This window comes from Odontesthes bonariensis, chromosome 9, assembly GCF_027942865.1.
Source record: "Odontesthes bonariensis isolate fOdoBon6 chromosome 9, fOdoBon6.hap1, whole genome shotgun sequence".
Classification (NCBI taxonomy): Eukaryota; Metazoa; Chordata; class Actinopteri; order Atheriniformes; family Atherinopsidae; genus Odontesthes; species Odontesthes bonariensis.
Window position 1 is genome coordinate 16,171,227 of NC_134514.1, and position 19,446 is coordinate 16,190,672.

General features: G+C 41.3%; 2 protein-coding genes across 3 annotated transcripts in view; both read left to right on the top strand.

The window, feature by feature from the left end:
• The first annotated feature begins 12 nt into the window (after positions 1-12).
• snrpa (small nuclear ribonucleoprotein polypeptide A) lies at positions 13-3,311 on the top strand. The gene is made up of 7 exons (XM_075474387.1): positions 13-84; positions 397-477; positions 582-754; positions 863-1,030; positions 1,244-1,420; positions 1,506-1,594; positions 1,681-3,311. Exons 2-7 carry the CDS (start codon positions 405-407, stop codon positions 1,838-1,840), a joined length of 840 nt encoding a protein of 279 aa, XP_075330502.1. The 5' UTR covers positions 13-84; positions 397-404; the 3' UTR covers positions 1,841-3,311.
• Positions 3,312-5,498: 2,187 nt separating this feature from the next.
• LOC142388289 (uncharacterized) overlaps positions 5,499-19,446 on the top strand; it is a 57,088-nt gene continuing 43,140 nt past the window's right edge. For both annotated transcript variants that reach the window (XM_075473372.1, XM_075473373.1), the window contains exons 1-2: positions 5,499-6,307; positions 10,235-10,561. In XM_075473372.1, coding sequence (XP_075329487.1) covers positions 6,149-6,307; positions 10,235-10,561 — 486 coding nt within the window. In that variant the 5' untranslated portion in view covers positions 5,499-6,148. The remainder of the gene's footprint in view (positions 6,308-10,234; positions 10,562-19,446) is intronic.

Consider the following 19,446-nt stretch of genomic DNA (forward strand, 5'->3'; position numbering starts at 1 on the left):
TACGTTAACGTCGCTTGTTAACGCGAGAACAGCAAACGGGATTTGTGAAGGCTCGGCCCGGCCGGGTTTTCATTCAATCTTGGGGTGAGTACTTATACATCGAGCTTAACCGTCACAAGGTTTTAGTAGTTATATCTTCAAATTCCAAATTATTTGTGGGCTTAGTTGTTCCATTTTACGTTTTATTTGAATATTGGGAATCAAGCCTAAGCTTTAAACGGATTTAGTGTGATTAATACAACTAGCTAGCTAACAGTCAGTAGTTAGCCTCCATGCTAATCGTTTCCTCATGTTTGCCAACGTTCTCATGCTAGCTAGCCGCTTAGCTGCTAATTAGAGTTAGGCTTTAAAACTGAAAATAGAAAGCGTTTTTCATTTTCAACTACCAACCCTTAGGTTAGAAGATGGCAACTACAGACGTAAGGCTCAACCATACAATATACATCAACAACTTGAATGAGAAAATCAAGAAAGATGGTAAGTTTCGGACCCTCTTTTTACCATGCTTCCGTTGTATACATAATTTACAGAATAATCCTGCCAATTCAAACTCTCAAATTATTTGTTTTTCATTACTTTAGAGCTGAAAAAGTCGCTTTACGCAATCTTCTCACAATTTGGACAAATTTTGGACATCTTGGTTGCACGAAACCTGAAGATGAAGGGTCAGGCCTTTGTTATCTTCAAAGAGATCAACAGCGCCTCAAATGCACTGAGATCCATGCAGGGCTTCCCCTTCTATGACAAACCTATGGTAGGTTAATTTAGCAGACATGAATAGCAAATTTCTGCTGTCTTAGTTGGTAGAGTGACCTTCTGCTCTCTTTACTTGTGACCTTAGAATGTCTTTGTTTTCTTGCAGCGTATCCAGTATTCTAAGACAGACTCTGACATAATCGCTAAGATGAAGGGGACCTATGTGGAGCGTGACCGCAAAAAAGAGAAAAAGAAGCCCAAAGCTGAAGCAGGAGGGGCAAAGAAAGGTGTGCCGGGAGCTGCCATGGTGGCTGGGGTACCTGCTGCTATGCCTGTAAGTGGAACAAAAACTGTTTTAGCAAGACTCTAACACTATAAAATGGAGCACAACAGCATGAGCTTATTGATACAGAAAACACAAATTAAGCTTATAATTAGACTCCATCTGGGTGGAGATCATAGACAACACCTGGAAGGCAAATTAATAAACTGTTTTTGGGGGAAAATATAAGCTTGCAATTGACACATTTTTTTTGACACTCCTTAGGGAATGCCTCCCATGAGCCAGGCTCCCCGCATGATGCACATTCCAGGCCAGCCGCCGTACATGCCTCCTCCAGGTATGATGCCTCCCCCGGGAATGGCACCTGGCCAGATGCCCCCTGGTGCCATACCTCCTGGTCAGATGATGCCCGGACAGATGCCTGGACAGATGCCACAGCAGGTTGCATGTCTTGTTTTCAGAGAACATGTTGTTTCACCCAAAAATGTTGGCTTCTAGTGTCCTGACCATCACTCACTCTTCACAGGTTGCAGAAAATCCACCCAATCACATCCTGTTCCTCACCAACCTGCCAGAGGAGACGAACGAACTCATGCTCTCCATGCTCTTCAACCAGTCAGTATCAGCTCATTCTTTGCATGTATTTGTTTTTTTGAGATGTACATCTCTTAAAGGCTGAACCTGACTGTGGTTGTCTTTAGGTTCCCTGGCTTCAAAGAGGTGCGTCTGGTCCCTGGTCGTCACGACATCGCCTTTGTGGAGTTTGACAATGAGGTGCAGGCTGGCGCTGCACGAGATGCACTACAAGGCTTTAAGATCACGCAAACAAATGCCATGAAGATATCATTTGCTAAGAAATGATACCTCTATGCGTACAGGTTCCTTTCTCTCCTCTTTTTCACTTATTTCCCCCCACTTTTTTTTTTAATGTAAAGCGAAGTAAACCTTGTTTTTAGACTTTTGCTGATTTATGTTCAGTACTAAATTCTCTTCTCCCAGGATTACATGTAAGTATACTTTTTTTTTTTTTGTCAAGTTGCTAAGTTTTATCTTTTTGAATTGGTGACAGAACTTTGGAAAAAATTAAGAGATGTGGATCATATTGATGTAACATTGACAAATACGTTAAAATGTTTTGGCTTTATTCTCAAATCCACAAGCAATTTGATATGTGTGTTTTTGTTTTTCTTAAAGCATTGCACCCAGAGTCTGGTCTTCCAGACATTGTACCTGGAGCTTTTTGCTTTTTATAATTAAATTTTTTATGTAATACAGATCTTTTCTACGCTGCTTCTTGGGTGCTAATGTAAGTTTGTGTTTGGCCAACAGGTGGTGTTATAAACCTTTTATCAGTTCTATTGGGTCTGTAGCTACAAGGTTGAGCTAACTTTACAAACTCATGCCAGGGATATCTATTGCGCCCCCCCACATACACTCCCCCACTTTGTCCTACTCGACACTTCTTTTTTTTTTTCCCTTCTGCTTGGTAAGGAAAGGATGTCCCCATTCTTTCTATGGTAAGGTATGAGTGCCATTGGATGTTGAGATGACCACTACCCCATGATCCATTTGAGAAAACTAGGATCCTCTCTTACCTCACAGAAGGCAAAACCAAGCTGTTAGGGCCATGGGGAGGGTTTTGGATTTAACCCATTTGTCTCTTCTCTGATGTTTTGAAACTTGATCAACAGGGATATCTAACCATTCGCTGTAGAAGACTGCGAACCTGCACTTGAAGAGTGTTCATCATTGACACCTTGAGCTACGTAATGTTCATTGTGAATTGAATGGTCACTTTCAGTCCTCTGTAGGAAAAACTTGTCCCAGTATACACACATGGGAGCAGAATTGAAATACTACCCGTAATATGTCAGACGCCACAACTCTTTGGACTGTGTGAGAAGATATTCTGCTGCTTCTATCTTTTTTTCTTTTGTTTCCAGTCTGGAAATAATTTAAGAGACTAAGTTGTGTTGTGCTGAGACCCGTTAAAGTTTAGTTGAGCGTTTAGTGGTGATTGGATCCTCCACTGCGTTATCTGGATGTGTTAGCCAGGTTTTAAGAAATTCAGTTTTGGTCAGACTAACATGTTTCTGTGCCATTTTAAATATCCAATTATTGCCAGACTAATTAGTTTTTTCTAGTCTCATGTAAACAAGCTGACTGTCAGTTGTCAGAAGTGTAGCTTAGGATGTTTAGAGAAAGAACTGTATTCAGACAAATTATTTCTCAGAAATACTTCCCAATCTGCACAAAATTAAGTTATTTTGAATTCATTTAATGGTTTTCTATTCATTAAAAGGAAGGTAACGGTGACAGTGTCTCACATGTTCATACTTGTCTCAGTTTATTTCGCTCCCAGCCTGTACATTATGTAGGTTTGCAGACTGCTTACATACCAATAAGCACCACCTCCTCGTCTGAAAGACTGGATTTATGAGCCTCAGACAGAATGACGTGCGAGTTTGGCCTGAAAGGCTTAATTTAGACTGGCACTATCAACTGTGCCCGGTGCACACAGGGCCTCCCTGTTGTGGACTTAAACTGTGCCCCGAGTAATTGTCTTCAGGTCAGCCCGATGAAGTACTCAAAAATTCACATTCTTCTGCAGTTTCCCAAGCCTTTCCACACTCCCTTATTTTGCCTTGAGAAAGCGCTGACCTTAGCCACCAGGGCGCCATGTGTGAGTGGGTGTGTGGGGTATGATCTTGCAAACATGCCTTCCTATTCACCAAAATGGTAATCTTTCAGTTGCAGGGACTGAAAGGCAGCATATAGCTAAATGTTAAAAAGAACATATCCATACGTTTTGGGTTGCAGATCTCATGCGTGACTAAAACCCTCAAACACATTTTGAATTTTTGTGGCGGATGCAAAACTTTCCTGAACTTTTTTGTTTCATCTGCACTTGAAGAGTGAACAAGCTGATGCAAAACGTATGAGATTATTTCAAGTTCCAAGCCACTTAAAGTGTGAGACTTTTTATTAAATGTTTAGTCTCTATTGAACAGCTTGTAGTATAAACACCAAATACAGGGAGGGCCACGTGTAGCACTGTCAATCAGACTGAGAACAAAATGGAAAATACTTAATAATCTCAAATGGAAATGATAGTGTTGGAATACTTCTTTAAAAAAATTATTAGCCATAAACAGCCTGAATGATCTTCTGTATCGTTCTTTGTTGCAGCAGAGCTGCAGAAGCCTCTGACTTGAACATGCTTCATTTTTTGTCATGTCCTGTAATAAGAAGGGACTCAAAAGACATTGAGTAAACTGGCAATCAAATCTGCTAAAACCACAGCATCCACATTAAGGTTGGGTTAAACTCGATAAATGATGGACTACCTAAATAAATTTGAATGTTTGAATCGATTGAAATTGGCTACGAGGATTAAATGAAAATGTAGAGAAATAGTCGATTTTAAACTCTACACACAAGGAGATGACACCATTAGATGGTGCCAAAAGCACAAGACATAAGACTCGTTTAGTCAGAGCGGTTGAATATTTATGGTGGATCTTCCTCAGGTACGCAACACAGCAGCACATAAAATGCCCACATATGGGTGTGTTTCCGGATGGTTAGAATTCAACTCATGTTTGGTGGTTACTGCTGCTCTATGCAAATCACCGCTCTGCTCCTGAAGAGCCCTCTGTTTCGCTCCGGGGTCACTGCGGAGCGCAAAGCCGCGGAAACGCCAGCGGTTGTTAGGGAAGCTGTTGAGCAACAAGCCCGTGATAGACCTTAAGATAGAGGAGGAGGGGGGAGGCAGAATCTCATTAGATTCCCACCGATAAAGAAGGAACATTGTGTGGAAGTCTTGGGTCCAACGGGACGCTCACTGGAGGGCAGACGTGGAAAATATGCCATGTGACTGGTGCCAGTATTCAAAAGATGCCTACACGCCCTTTCTTTTACATGTATGCGCTCAGTCGACAGCTGCGAACAGCAGGCTGCACAGAGCCGCAGCTGTCGAAACAAATTTAATCACAAATGTCGATTTATAACAAATACATCTAATAATTCAGTGAGTTTCTGTGCCACGTGCGTCCCTACCGCGCGCACAATAGCAAATAACATTTAGCAGAAAACGCCTCAAAACATGAAAATACCTTCTATATTGGGCATTCTCGTGTTTGTTTTCATGTGTACAGCAACAGAGGGGTAGTTTAATTATGGAGGAATTCAGCCTGAAAGCCATACAGACGACCCAGTCAAGAGGCCACCTGAGCCGGGGCAGAGCTGTGAAAACGGTTAATTGGCGCAACGGGGCTTTGAAGTGAAACCGAGTAGAGAAACCAGTGAGATGTTACAAAAGGTATTGAAGAAACTCAAACCCCCGGACAGAGGATCTGTGAAGCAAAGCGCTTTCAGTGTAATCGCGTGTGTAAATGTGACCAAAAGAAAAGTTGGGTGCGCTATAGGTTCCTGAAAGTGTGGATGACAGCGCCTGTGCGCTGGGAACCTTCCGGAGAAGAGCTGAAAGACTGATATTCCCTGCCTCAGGACACACCCTCCACGCTCCCTTTCTCTCTGTCATTGTTTCCAACACTGACTCGCCCGCCGCCAGGCTTCGTTTCGAGTTGACAAATGACCATTCAGCCGCTCGATGAGAGGAGCGCAGAGTGAAATCATTCCACCGGAGCAACTTTGGCCCACACGCTCATTGGATAATTGTATTTTATTTATCTTTTATGCGTTGTTATCAAACGGGGATCAAGCTTGAAGACACACAAGAGATGAAGAGAGAGTATCAGCTAATTGGGATGAGAGTTCAAGTCAAGTGAGCCGGCAGATTGGACCCGTAAAGCCTCTTAACGCAGGCGGTGGCAGGAATACAGAACAAGGGGAGTGTGTTTGCATGAGGTGTCTGGGTCTGTGTGCGTGTGTCCCTGCTGGACCCCGGACAGAGAAGCAACGGCTGTTATCAGGAGTGCGTGTGCGCGGGTGGGGTTGTTGGGGATTATTAGTGAAGCCGTGGATGGCTGTACTTTCTCTGGGCGCGATGAAGTTGCTTTGCGGGACTTTGAGGGTTTAAGTCCGGAGAGAAGGAGAAGAGCTGGGCGGACAGAGGACGCAGGAAGGGAGGAGGAAGAAGAGGAGGAGAAGGGGGGGTGCCACCACCACCGGCGCGCACAACACTGTCCCCAATCTCCCGACGCAGGGATGGAGAGCACAAGAGCGCACAGGACAACTGGACTCGATCCCAGAAGCTGGGGCGGAAAGATCAACGGGAAGCCAGAGATGCGGGCTGAGCGGCTCCGGGGAGACCTCCACCTGCGGCGGACTATGATTTTTCTATTGGCACTTACGATACAACCGCAGGTAAGCCACCGATTAAGTTCTATTTCGGGCGACATGCCCTTAAACGCCCGAGGCTAACCTGTAACTGTGGTTTACTCTATATTTTAAATAACAACTGCGTACAAATAGCCAGTAGGTTAATGAAGTACATGCACAGTGAGCGTTTCCCCTTTGTGCTGCCCTCATTCTGCTGCTACATGGCGCTGTGCCCACCTGTTGTTTCATTCCGCTGGCGTCTTTTATCCAACGCAACAGAGACTGTAATCCCAGTTTAGAAGAATGGGATTCAAAGATCAAAGTAAAATATGTGCCGGCATTAGATAACAAAATCATACCTATATTTTTTAGCTTTAAAAAGTCGTCACAGTTTATGTTTGCCAAACAAAGAGAGATGAAGCGGGCAGTTCACAGATCATACTGAGTTGTAGAACTCAGCAGCTGAAAATGATTTGTTTTGTGATTTCAGTGCGAAATAAACCTTTTTAAGAGTTTCTAAAGTACTTTGATGATTCCCCCATTAGAGATGGGGAGGTAAATGATTAATTAATTACCCATCCTTTGCTCTGGTTCATAATGAAGTAATTATTATGCTTTTCTTTTCATATTTAGGATTTTTGTCTGTTGGTTGCATTGCACAATTTCGGAAAAACTTGCACATTTTAGACACTTTGTGTTGTCCTCAGCTGCATTGGTGCACAGCTGCATGTGCTGGTTTTCTGAGCACCTGCCTATATCATTACGGGAAATAAAATGCTGAAATCTTATGCTGCCACTTTGTGACAGGACTCACTGGTAGTAAGACCAGGTCCAGATGTGGTCTGCAGCATACATGTCTGCACATGTGTGTCTGTGTTCATGTGCACATTTTTTTTTTCAAAACACTGAGCTCTCAAACAGCATCTGTGCCTGGGTGTGTGGGGAGCATGGGGCCACAGGCGAATAAACTCAGGGGCGTGTGAATGTTGAACATTCGGGCAGCTCTGCACCTCTGCAACCCCTTCAGCTGTGGAACAACACACTCTTCTCCTTCCTTTCTCCTGACTGCACTGCAGTGTGAAGCACACTGTCACACAGAATCCTCTGCAGCTGCTGCTGTCCATTTTTATAGGATAATGCAGGATAGAGGAGATATCTAAACCTGTGATTCATGAATAAGGCTTCTTGACACCCCAGCAGTGCCTCTGTGCTGCCTGCAGCCCAGCCTTATATTTCTCTGTGCTCACACTGCAGTATAGGCGAGCTATCACAGTGTGTCATTTTCAGAATTAGGCCATTTTATTCTGCTACAGAAACTCCGTTTTTTAAAAGGAGATTGGAGTGCACTTATCATCCCATGTCTCTGAAATTAATTTGTATTTCAAGCAATTTTCAGTTTTTGATGTAATTTTTACATTCCAAGCAAAACATTTGCAATAATACATTAAGAAACAATTTAATTAATTAAAAAAAAAATTTCTCAGCAGTCTTGAATACTGTTTAGTTATTGATCCTTGGATGTCAGTTTTTGGATGGAGAGGGTGTGTTGTGTGGCAGCTCCAGCTTTGACTTTAGTGAGCCTTTAATTGCTGAAGCTCTCCTGCAGAGATGGTCTTGGCCTCGGCTTGGATCTCTCTGTCTCTGGTCTGACTGAGCGCTGAAATGCTGGAATGCAGGGAATGGCTCAGGCAGTGAGTAGAGGAGAGGAAGAAAGGAGGATGTAGAGTGATGAGCGCCACTGTATCTCCACAAGCCTTTTGATGTAGACAAGTTCACCCCCCCTCCCGCCACCACCCCGACCTCTCGGCTCAGGGACAGGGGGCAGTGTAGGGACACGCCACCAGAAACAATGGGTTGACTGAGATTTTGGCTCAGCGTTAAGCAGCTTGGCATATAAGACCTTGCTGGTCTCAGTGATTTCTGTTCATGATTGAGTGCATAACACCTCTGTAGATACATGACTTCAATTCTTTGGCTAACTGAGCAGTCATTAGTTTGATGTTTGAGTAAGAAACCCACAATGGCTGAATTATTTAGAGTAATTCATCAGCAGGGGTTTCCAAGCAAACTGAGATAACAGTGGCTTTATTTCTGTGTTTGTCACATGAAAAAGAAGAAAAGCACAGACAGGAGCACACACTCACACACGCTTGCACACTCATACCTGACCCTGGCGCTCTGAGACTCTCAGGAGGTCTTATTAACTCCGGTGTGTGTGTGGGAGACATAGTGTGTGTCCCCCGCACATCCATAAACAGGGCGGGAGCGCTGAGAAAAGAAAGATGAAAAGGAGGATGGAAACAATGCAGAAGAGCCAATGGCTGCAGAGAGAGAGAGAGAGAGAGAGAGAAGTGACAGGAGTGTTACAACTTGTTCCCAGACAGAGAAAGAAGTGAGGAGGAGGAGAGAGAGTGTAAGCAGAATTTCATGATCCCCTGGGAGGAGTGGGTGAGGAACATGAAGGGAGTGGTGGTGACACAGTCAAGACAGGGAGAACGACAAGAGGAGACGAGACAAATTGAAGGAAGTTGAAAGATAAACATTTCAGGGATTATATGTCAGGACTGTTGGCGTGTCTGTCCATGATTTAAATGGAACATTTTGTTGTTTCCATGAATGAAAGACGGACAGTTATGGGAATCAAAGCTTTGCCCTTGTATCTTTTTTTTTCTCCTTCATGTCTCTTCACATCAATCTCACAGCAAACTCTGAGATGGCAGCATCTATTCTTATTCTGTTAATTCAACAATGAAAACAAAACATTTGTAAGATGCTGGGTTTTTTTTTAGGTTTGATTGGGTAGGACAGGACTTGTCACCTTGGAGATCTGTAGAAATAGGGAAAAAGGTGTTTTCTTACATTTTTTTTAAACTGTGAAAGGGTCTATTGGATAAAAACTGAAGTGTTACTGATTTACTTTAACATTTTAGTTTTGTCACAATGCCTGAATGAAAGAAGAGATTTTGAATGGCATAGGCCTATTTCTGAATTGAATCATATTTATCTAATTTTAAAGCACAGAGCCTCACAAATAAAATATCATCAGCTATTTCAAGGTTCAGAGCAAAAATAGAAGAAGCAGCATTCCCGTAGCGATAAGAGGGCGTACACAGCCAACTGCATCTGCAGCATCTGCAGAGGCATGTGCTCGTTGGATATATGCAGCGCACTGTTTTCACTTTGCGTCCAAAATGCTTAAAGCCTTTTGTCTTTTTTTACAAACAAAAGAAAGCACTTTAAGGTGTTAAAAATATGATAAAAGGTCATTAACTTTGCCAGGAGGGTTTCTACAGACAAGCAGCTTCACTAGCTGTCATTGCTCAATGTTACATCTCATAAAGGACATCTCTTGTGGAATCGTCTGATAAGTGTCCGGGCCCATTTTTTTTAAGGATAAATTGGTTCCTACTGCTGTAATGCCAAGCTTCGTTCACGGAGCAGGGTACGCGCACAGGGGGAAGGAGGGGGAAGGAGGGGGAAGGAGAGGGAGGGGGAGGGAGGAGCAGATTGCAGTTTGATAGACGGCATCAGAATCCAATCATTGTGAACGGTCCGTTCACAATGATTGGATACTGTTTTTCCTAGATTGTACGTTCTAGAGGCCACTAAAACTTTTCATATTTGTGTCAAAACTTTTAATTAATTGGTTGCAATGGGGGTGTGAAGAGTATTTCAAGCAATATGTAAAAAAATGTTCCAGAAAAAGATCCCCTACCCTGCCTTTAAGATTAAAGATAACAGTCACAGTTTCCTTCAGCCTTTGACTACACCAATTAGGCTTTAACTTGTATGATGCCTTCATTGGAAACACAAAATTTGATTTGGACACCACATAGTGCCCTAAACCTTAAGACAAGCCAAATATAGGCAGTTTTGCTTTTCTGCATGCTGGTGAGAACTTGCACAATGTAAAGTGTCGGTTTGATAACAGACGATGATCTCTCTTCTCCTCTCTGCTCTTTCTGGACTCAGGCTGTGTGTGCTGTGGGGATGTTCGAGCTTCAGATCCGTCACTTCCAGAACCCACATGGACTCCTGCAGACTGGAGACTGCTGCGACTTGCAGACCAGCGGGGGACAGCGCTGCTCTGCCAGGGACCAATGTGACACTTTCTTCCAAGCCTGCCTCAAGGAATATCAGGCTCGCGTTGCCCCCACCGGAGCCTGCACTTTTGGTTCGGGCAGCACAGGCATCCTGGGTGGAAACTCCCAGTTACTCCACCACCAAGGACACGACGGAGGAAGAGGAGAGGACGGCACTAATATACACATTGTTATTCCCTTCAAATACGCCTGGCCAGTAAGTACTGGGGGATGTGCTAGTTACTAGTATGGTTACCAAGGGAACAGGTTAAGCGTCAAGTACAACACAATGCTCTCAAACTGAGGCTAGATTAAAATGATGATAACCCTCACAGGCAGAGATCAGCCTCCTTCAGATGTTTCTGCATCACAAAAACCAAAACATAATTTTTCTCACTATTGGTAGCCATTTATCTATTTAAATAGATGTTCGATTTAATATAAAAACTAAAAAAATATTTGGTTTATTATCAGTACCGAATTTAATACTTCACAAAACATAAATGGATTATTTTCAAACCTGAATCTTCTTTGTAAAAACACAGCATCATAGACTTGAGCCACTCAAATAAGGCAAATGCAAATAATTCAAATATAAAAGAAAAGCACATTATTTGTTTCATGCAAAACACCATTTGTGGCTGTTTCTACATGCTGGCACTCTATGGATTACCGTGCTGTTAAAAACAGAAGGAACTGCACCACGTCTGTGTTTTGGTTTATGAAAAAAAAACGTAAAAAGGTTTTTTGACATTTCCTTTCAGCCTCATCTGCATTTTGTTTTTTTTATCAGTGATTTATGCCAGGTTTGCCAGGACCAGGTTGTTTCTTTTGGGCCACTTTCCAGTGGATGTAGAACGGATATCTGAGACAGGACTTACTATTCTGTATGCTGGTTAAGTTTTGAAATCAGATATATTTACAATGGCTGAAAAAAGACCAACTCATCAAATGATAGGTTACGGTTTGAAAAGTGAGCAACTCGGCTGCATTCCTTTTGCTTTTTTATGCAACTGTTTACATGCTGGAGCTGAAGCCTGAAACTAGAAAAGTTTTGGTACCAAACTCTTGTCCATTGCCTCCAGATTCTGCACCTTCATCTTCAGATATTTGTTTACAGTGATGAATATTACATAGAACTAGCTAATGTTTGCAGGCCAAACCAAGACAGCGAACATGGCAAACTTTATCATTTTGGCATCATCACTGAGATTATTTCAGTTAACATGCTGATGTTAGCTCAAAGCACCAGCAGGCTACTAAATACTGTAGTTTAATATCTTCAAATTAAACCACTTTAATTTTAGTCAAAGGAGCCATCTTTAATCCAATTACAGCTCTTCATTGCATGCACATTTGATTTTGTTTTAAGAGGGATGTTGAAGAACATCTACTAATTAAGACGGTCACCAGAGGTCAGGAAGCATCTGTCTTTTTAATCTCAGCCTAACATTTACCCGCATTTGTCTGATTTAAAGAAATCCCACATGACTGCAGTAATAGATGAGAAACTAAATTATTCCACCTTATCAGAGGACAGGCTATCATTAATCTAGTTTGCTATTCACTTTTTATCTGTTGATTTCCTCTGCCCCATTCTTTCCTCTCTCTCTCCATCCTCCATCTGTCCAAAAACTTTCGGTTCTTGCACTTCGACTTTTGGTCTTTTGGGACATTTATCCAGGACGTATTAAACCATGTGCATCACAATCAAACTTCATTCTACCTGCTGCTCCACCTTATGTCCTCATTAAAGAGCACGACATTTAATCTGCAAAAAGCACAACAACAGACAAGTATGGCCAAGAGAAATATTGATTAATCAATTCTTCTTTCCTTCTCTGGCCCTCAGGTCATTCCCTTTCCCTTCTTCAATAATTCATCAGGAGGCTAATAAAAAACAAGCAAAAAAAAGATAGTTTGTACGGATAAAAGATTTTTACATATTTTATATTCTCACTCTACCATTATCGTGCATTAATCTCTATATAATCTGTATTATTTACACACATTATAATACATCAGGGTGTAACTATTTGGCAATTTATCAGCTATAGAATCCACTTAAAAATGATTCATGACCCATTTGGATGATTACTTAATCATTCAAGTCATTTTTGAGTGGAAGCCTCCAAAATATAGATGTTTTTGGACTGTTTGGATGAAGCGGGCAACCAGTAGATTAGTCACTAATGAAAATAAATTTTAGACCCATTATGTTCACCCACTTCTTTTTCTTTTCTTTTTACATTGATTAACACAAATACTCCACTCTGGCTATGCTCTTATCTCCAATCTATCCCCTGTGTTTCAACAGATCCATCAGTCCATCCCTGCACGCATTAGCAGCTTCTTTTCTAAACTGTATTTCAGCAATTAATGGTTGTTTATAAGTGAAACTGGAGCAGGAGAGAATCCTTTTACAATGACTTGGCAAGCACACAGGAGTCAGCCACGCTGAAGGTTTTCCTACTGCCATCATTTTTATTTTTTTTCTTCTTTCATTTTGCCTTTGATCGCTCCCAGCAAGGGTGAATTGTTTCTCATCATGAAAGTATTATAGAAATGACAACAAAATGATTATTTATGGTTCTAAGCCGTAATCATATTCCGCAAGAACAATGTGTGTGACTGTTTGATTTACCCTTTGAGGACTTGCTGTTTGTCCCCACACTGTCCCCACAACATCAGCAGCACAAGAACACACAAGAATGTAACACAGCGCTGGTTTAGGTTTCTTCTCCTTGATTAGTATCAGCCCACTTACCTGTGAGACTCACTGTCCCAGAGCCAATTATCCTCCCTTATCTGTGTACAGTTTGCTTTTGTGTGTGTCTCTGTGTGTGTTGTATACATACAACGTGCTTTTTTCTCTCCTCCTGTGCGCTGGGGAGGTGTGTGATTGGCAGGTGCGAGTGTGAGAAAGTTCTACATGAGAAAGCCAACCTGGATCTGTTTCAGGGCCGGGCCGCGGGGCAGGCTGGGCTGCAGGGGGGGACAGAGCTGGGACACACTGTGGCAACCTTAGTGCATTTTCAGCTGAAAGGCTGGCTTTATCTGGCTATCTCTGGGGGGAGGAGGGGCGAGGGAGGGAGTGATCCCCTTGCCCCAGGTGAGGGGATGAACAGGTGAGCGTAGTCATTATGAAGAAAGGTGAGCTCTCTCTGTCTCCTGCCCTTTCTTTCTCCCACTAATCTCTCCTGGAAAATGTGTGTTTCTGCAGTTGCTTATGAATGTAAGCATAATTGTAATTCTCTGTGTTGCATTTGTTTTGCTTATGTTATCGAGACTGGCTGCAGCGGTTTATCCCTTTTAGGCCGCTCTAAGCCTGTGTTGTGATCTCTCTGTTTATACCTCTAAATCTCCTCCCTTTGTCTGGTTTTGGATGGTAAAATCCAGATTTTATCCAGATTCCAGTCTTAGGTGATCTAACACATAGTTTTAAGAACCTTCTTTTTGACCCCAGAAGTTCAGATACTTAGTGGTCTGGGAGGTTTTAACTTCTCCACACAGAATAGGCAGTTCAAAGACTTCATAACCGCAAGGTCATTTATATTTATCCTGCCTCTGTTGGTGTTGTATTTGTTCAAACAAGATGGGAAACCTGCCAAGAGAGCACTTAGTTTGCTCCTAATGAGTCTGTTTACCTGGCAGAATGAAGGACAAATAAGTGACTGAATGAAGAGCAATGGCACTAAAAGGTACAAATGAAGCATTAAGGCAGTTATGTTCAGGGACTGAAATTATTCCTCCTCCTAAGATTCAGTGTAAAACCACCACTTACCAGATGACATAGAGAGTAAACCTGATCTTTCCTCCCCTTTTGTTACTCAGAAGTAGTTCATCAAGTTTTGGTTCAGGCTCACTCTTTGTTCAAGTGGCCTGTAACAAATGACAGTATAGGTGCCATAGAAATCGACTTAAGATGAAGTGAATGGAGTAAAGTCCCACAGTTTGTAATGCTCATGTCAAGTGTTAAAGCTCATTGATGGTCAGGTTTGCTGCCTGAGGCCGATGCTGGATGTTCCTGGGAAACATTCACATCCAGCAGAGAGTGTGCGCACTAATGTGTTTGTGCGTGTTCACCGACTTGCTCTTGTCAGTCATCATGCACATATATTTTGTGTTTGCATAGATATGAGTCAAATGTTTGTGTCATCATGAAAAGAGATGGATGTCTCATCGTGGAGCAGTTTAATGCACAAAGAGCAAACACATTAACTGTTGACATTTAAGAGGAGCAAAATACTGATTTTCAAAATATTGACATTGCTGCAGTAAAACTTTAAAGGTAAATTATATAGAATATCAGAGGCTACTGTTTGCAAATGCATCAATTCTAGCTTGATTGTTCCTTCCTTTTGCTGCCGAGTAATGCTGCAGTTGATGTGTGATGTGTGTGAAGTGGGCTGTCAGAACTAAAAATCACACCATTTTAGTTCTTTAGACCAAAACAGATTTCGCTTTTATTGTACAAGCTACCTTTTGGAGACTCTTGCCCTGGTTACCAACTCGTAAATTTGGTTTCTTGCGGCTTTACGTTTATATCTCCCCTTCATGACTCTTTCTACCTCCACCAACATTTTAATGGTTCATTCTCCCTTTAAAAAGTCTAATGAAGGAGGAACTAATTCAGAGGAAGGAAGAGATGCTGTCTTCAAACACAACACACTCATTCCTCCTGTCACAATCCTCTTTCTGAGGAATTAAACAGATACAAATATCAAAAGATATCTGTTCTGGTCTCCTCCATCATCAAATGTAATGCTCCAAATAAAGGGATGCAGACAGAAAATAAGAAAATAGATTTGTACTTTTGTATTTATGTTTATTTTCTCCATTTGCTTTTACTAACATATAATATTTGGTGTTTTGACATGTTGTATTTGTGCGGCAAAAAGCTCCAACTCTAAGATTCCCACTAGGAAAAGAGACGTTCTCTGACTGATGTTTAGATGTTTCTAAATTCTCATGAAATTAGATTTGACATGTATGTTTGTATGTGATCTTTCCTGCACTGTAATTCACACATCTGGCCAAACAATGACAAAACAGTAATTTCATTGGGTTCTCAATGGTATTTTGGAATTTATCATCCCCTCGTGAATGATTTAAAAACGATGGCTCGTCATTTACTCAGTGGCGATTACTCAGTTCGCATCTCATGAAATCCTTTTAAGAAGTTTTTAATTTCAGCTTAGATGATGCAGGTTGGTTGAAGGAGCAGATAGTTTTTTTTTCTTTTGGGGAAAGGAGAGGCCTCTTTAACTTTTGTTTTCTGAAGAAATCTTTAAATATGCAGAGGAGCATAGCGCTGTGATAGCCATTTCTGTTGTTTCTGCTGCTGTCTCAAAAAAGGTACACATACAGTGTCTATAATGCTGTCCTCTAATATTTTAGTTTTAGTAGAGTACTAATACACAGTGTCTATACTGTAAGGAAATATTATTATTTATTTATAGAAGTATAGCCTTTGTTCTCTGTTTTTGATTTAATGAGATAAATGTATTTTGCACGTGAGATGATTAATTGGTAATAGGGATCATCTTGGAAGCAATGAACAAAGAAATACACGAGTAGTGGAGTGAGAATGATCCACCTTGGACAGGTTTCCAGGCAACCACAATACTAACACAGACAAGTCATTTATTTCCAATTAGAATCACCAATTAACATAACATGCATGTCTTTGAATTGTACTCGAGACCAACATTAAGCCGCTGTCTGTACTCAGTACTCAGTTCTCCCTTTTCTGTTGCTTCTATCTGTTGTAATATCAATTCTCCAGATACTTATAGTAGTTATTTGTCATTGATTCTAGTACTCAACAAAGGCAGATCTCATTTTTACCAAAGAAATTTTCTGTGATAAATGCTCACAGTGATATAGAATACCCAGAGGTATCGAGCTGATGATAACCTTCGAAAAAACACCAAAACTAAAGTGTCCAGCTTCATCACCTGTAGAAGTATATGAGATGAAAAGGTAGGATATCTGGGTGTGCTGATAAGTGAAATGAAGCCTGCTGTTCTCAGAGCAACATGCAAAGTGCTTCTGTCATGCAAATGTTCACTTATAGCAGCTGTGAACTGCCCAGTTGCCCCAATGTGTCACTGACTACCGTGGGTTTCTTTCCTAAAGATGACATGAATTCATAAACTGACAGGTGGAAGAAAGCCCCCGTGAGTGTTCCATATGATCTTGTCATTTAATAATCAATATTGATATGTAAGTAGAGGGAGATGGGCACTTTATTAAGAAACGGCTTCTTAGACTTGTATCATTGATTATGGTCACATTTATTAATAACAGTTATTTCCACTGTCCAAAATATATCTTCCAAAGTTGAAAGTGATCATAGTTATTAGTTTGTGAAGCTGTTGTAATAGTTAGGTCCTTTAAATGTCAAGCTTGGATTTAAAGGACTAGTTTGACATTTACTGGCAGAAAGTTAGATGGAAATACTGATCTCGTCGTGTCTGTCCATCCAAAATAAATATACAGAAACGATAAAGTCTTTTAGCTGCTGTATTAATTGAGGTGAGAACAAAGGAAGTCGTTAAAGACAAAAAGTTTGCAGAGGGAGGAGGTTGAGGTGGATGGATAGAAAAAACGCTGAACTTTAACATGAGGTCATTGTTTCCTTCCTGTTTTAAAGTCAGCGTCATTATTCATTTCTTTTAACTGTGATTGCCCCATAACTTGGACCATGTGATGACTATTGTTAAGAAATTAAATGGTGTAATCACAATTAGTCACATAACTGCGTCCTTAAATGCAAAGAACAGCAATTTATTTGCAAATGTATTTGATTTTCTAACCTGTTAAAAATGTTTCCAAATGAATGACACTCAAAAGTTGTATCCCTCTAACAGCCTTCCTGATTAAGAATAATTAGATCATTGAGACAACAGAGGAAAGTGTCCAGATGGAGGGGGTCAAATACTCATTATGAGCCATTAAATGTCAAGATCCAGGTTTTAGAATAACTTCAAGCAAAATATTGATCACCTTGTTCGATGTCTGAGAATTGGAAATGAAAACTGGGCTGGCGCAAAGTTACATTATCTCTACGTTTCCGTTTTTAAGAGCGCAGTGTTGATCGCGCTGCACATGCAACAGTAGCTGTCTCACATGGAGGCAGCGGCTGCCAGCAGGGGCACTTCTGGTCACAGTCTATTCTGGATAGCTTTTGCTTTTGAGCTGGCGTAATTCTTGTGCTTAGCTTGGTTGTAACTTTGTCATCTGTATGTTCTCTTAGGAGAACTAAACTCATCGATTTAAAGTTTGTAGTCTCTCCTTCCTGATTCGTAATTTGGCCAGCAGAAAAACCTTGTATGTTTCCAACATCAGTGAAGTTAACTGTGGTTCTCCTCACATCACAAACATCCTTAGCCTTAATTAGTTTTCTATTGGACCCATATATCTGACTCATAAGGCTTAGGTTTGTCATGTACATGTGCGTTTACATTTTTTGATCTCTTCTACGATGAAATTCCGGCATGGATCCATATTACTTTGGGTTAATTATTGTAGATCTTCCTTATGCGTCATCATTGCTGATGTGCATTTTTTTTTTAATTGTACAAAACTTTGTTATTCAAACATCTGTCAAAAACCCTGCCCCAGCTACATGTTTCTTCACTGGTTTCTAACCTGAAAGTTACTCTTTAATTATTCATTTTAACCCAAACTGGAATGCATTCATTTGAAAAACCTAAGTAATCCTTAACTGAAGCAATGCCACGTAGAAATGACTTTAATTTCATCTGTTTAGCTGTTATTTCTTGTTCTTCTGTGGCTTATCTCCTCCTGACATGATGCTGCTCTGGGTCCTATCAGAAGAACAAACTTGCATGTCTAAAGTCCTCCTGGGTAAGAGATGATGATTATGCTGGCTGCTTGGCAACAAAACAACAATAATCAGACACATACGTTGTTTTTAACCCCCAAAAATTCCTGCAATTTTCACCTAAAACACCTAAAAAAGGCATAACCAAAGTAAATGTAATGGAGTAGAGGCATGGTCGGACAGAATATTCGAAAAGTTTGCAGCTGCAGACTATGTGTCTTTATGGATGTAAGACTAACTATTTTACTGGAGTACATTAACTGGACCCTGCCAATGCAACAGGACCATTTTTGTTGGAGTTGTTCTTTGAACACTGTAAGGCTTCATAGGTGAGTTGCATAATTTTTTGTATTTGCGACTGGTTTGATGTTAGTGTTTACTGTGTCGGCAGTTCTGATTGTATCCTGAAATGATGCACATCCTTCGAATCTCAAGAACTTTAGCTTTCCAACGGTGCATAACACGTGTAGGTACATGGAAAGGCGGGCTGAGTTTTGTCATGATGTCGGAACGTTAAGGGGTTAAACATCTGCTTTTCCACTAGTTAAAGAAACAAGATGCAGTGTGCTAATTAGTGAGCTTTATAGGTTTCCTGAGGGGGATTGTGTTGCTTTTGAATGTTGGCCAGACTAACAGGTTTTACCTGATAAAACCGGCCGCTGGAGGTCAGATACATGCAGTGGAGGAAAAAAGCGCTTAATAACCCTGTGCCATTTTGTGAGGCCGATGTAAGACGTGGCAAAACTGAAAAACTATAATTACAATTAACTTCACACAAGTAGCTTGGAGTAATTAAATGAATATACTTAGTTACTTTCCACCAGTGAAACTGAACAGAGAGCAGTTTCAATATCATTACATGGGACACACAACGTGTGCATTCCTGCTGTGTGGGAGCCGAGCCGAGAGAAGTCACTGAAGAGAAACGACAGGAGAGGAGCAGAGTTGGAGTTTTCTTTCATTCCTGAGTCTCTCTTTCACTCTTTCTCCGCCTTTCGTTTGTGTTCCCCTCTCTTTTGTCCCCTAATTGAGTTTCCTACGCAGCCTTGCATACCTGCGTGTATGCTGATACCGTTGTGCATATCGTCTGAATACACACCTGCACACCACGCATTCTCTCTCACACACACACACACACACACATTTCTCCTTAAAAAGCCTTTTAGTTTTCCTGCTACAGACCTACCCATTAAAATACACAGATCGTGAATCCATCGGGATATACACACAAAAAACACACGAAAAGGTTA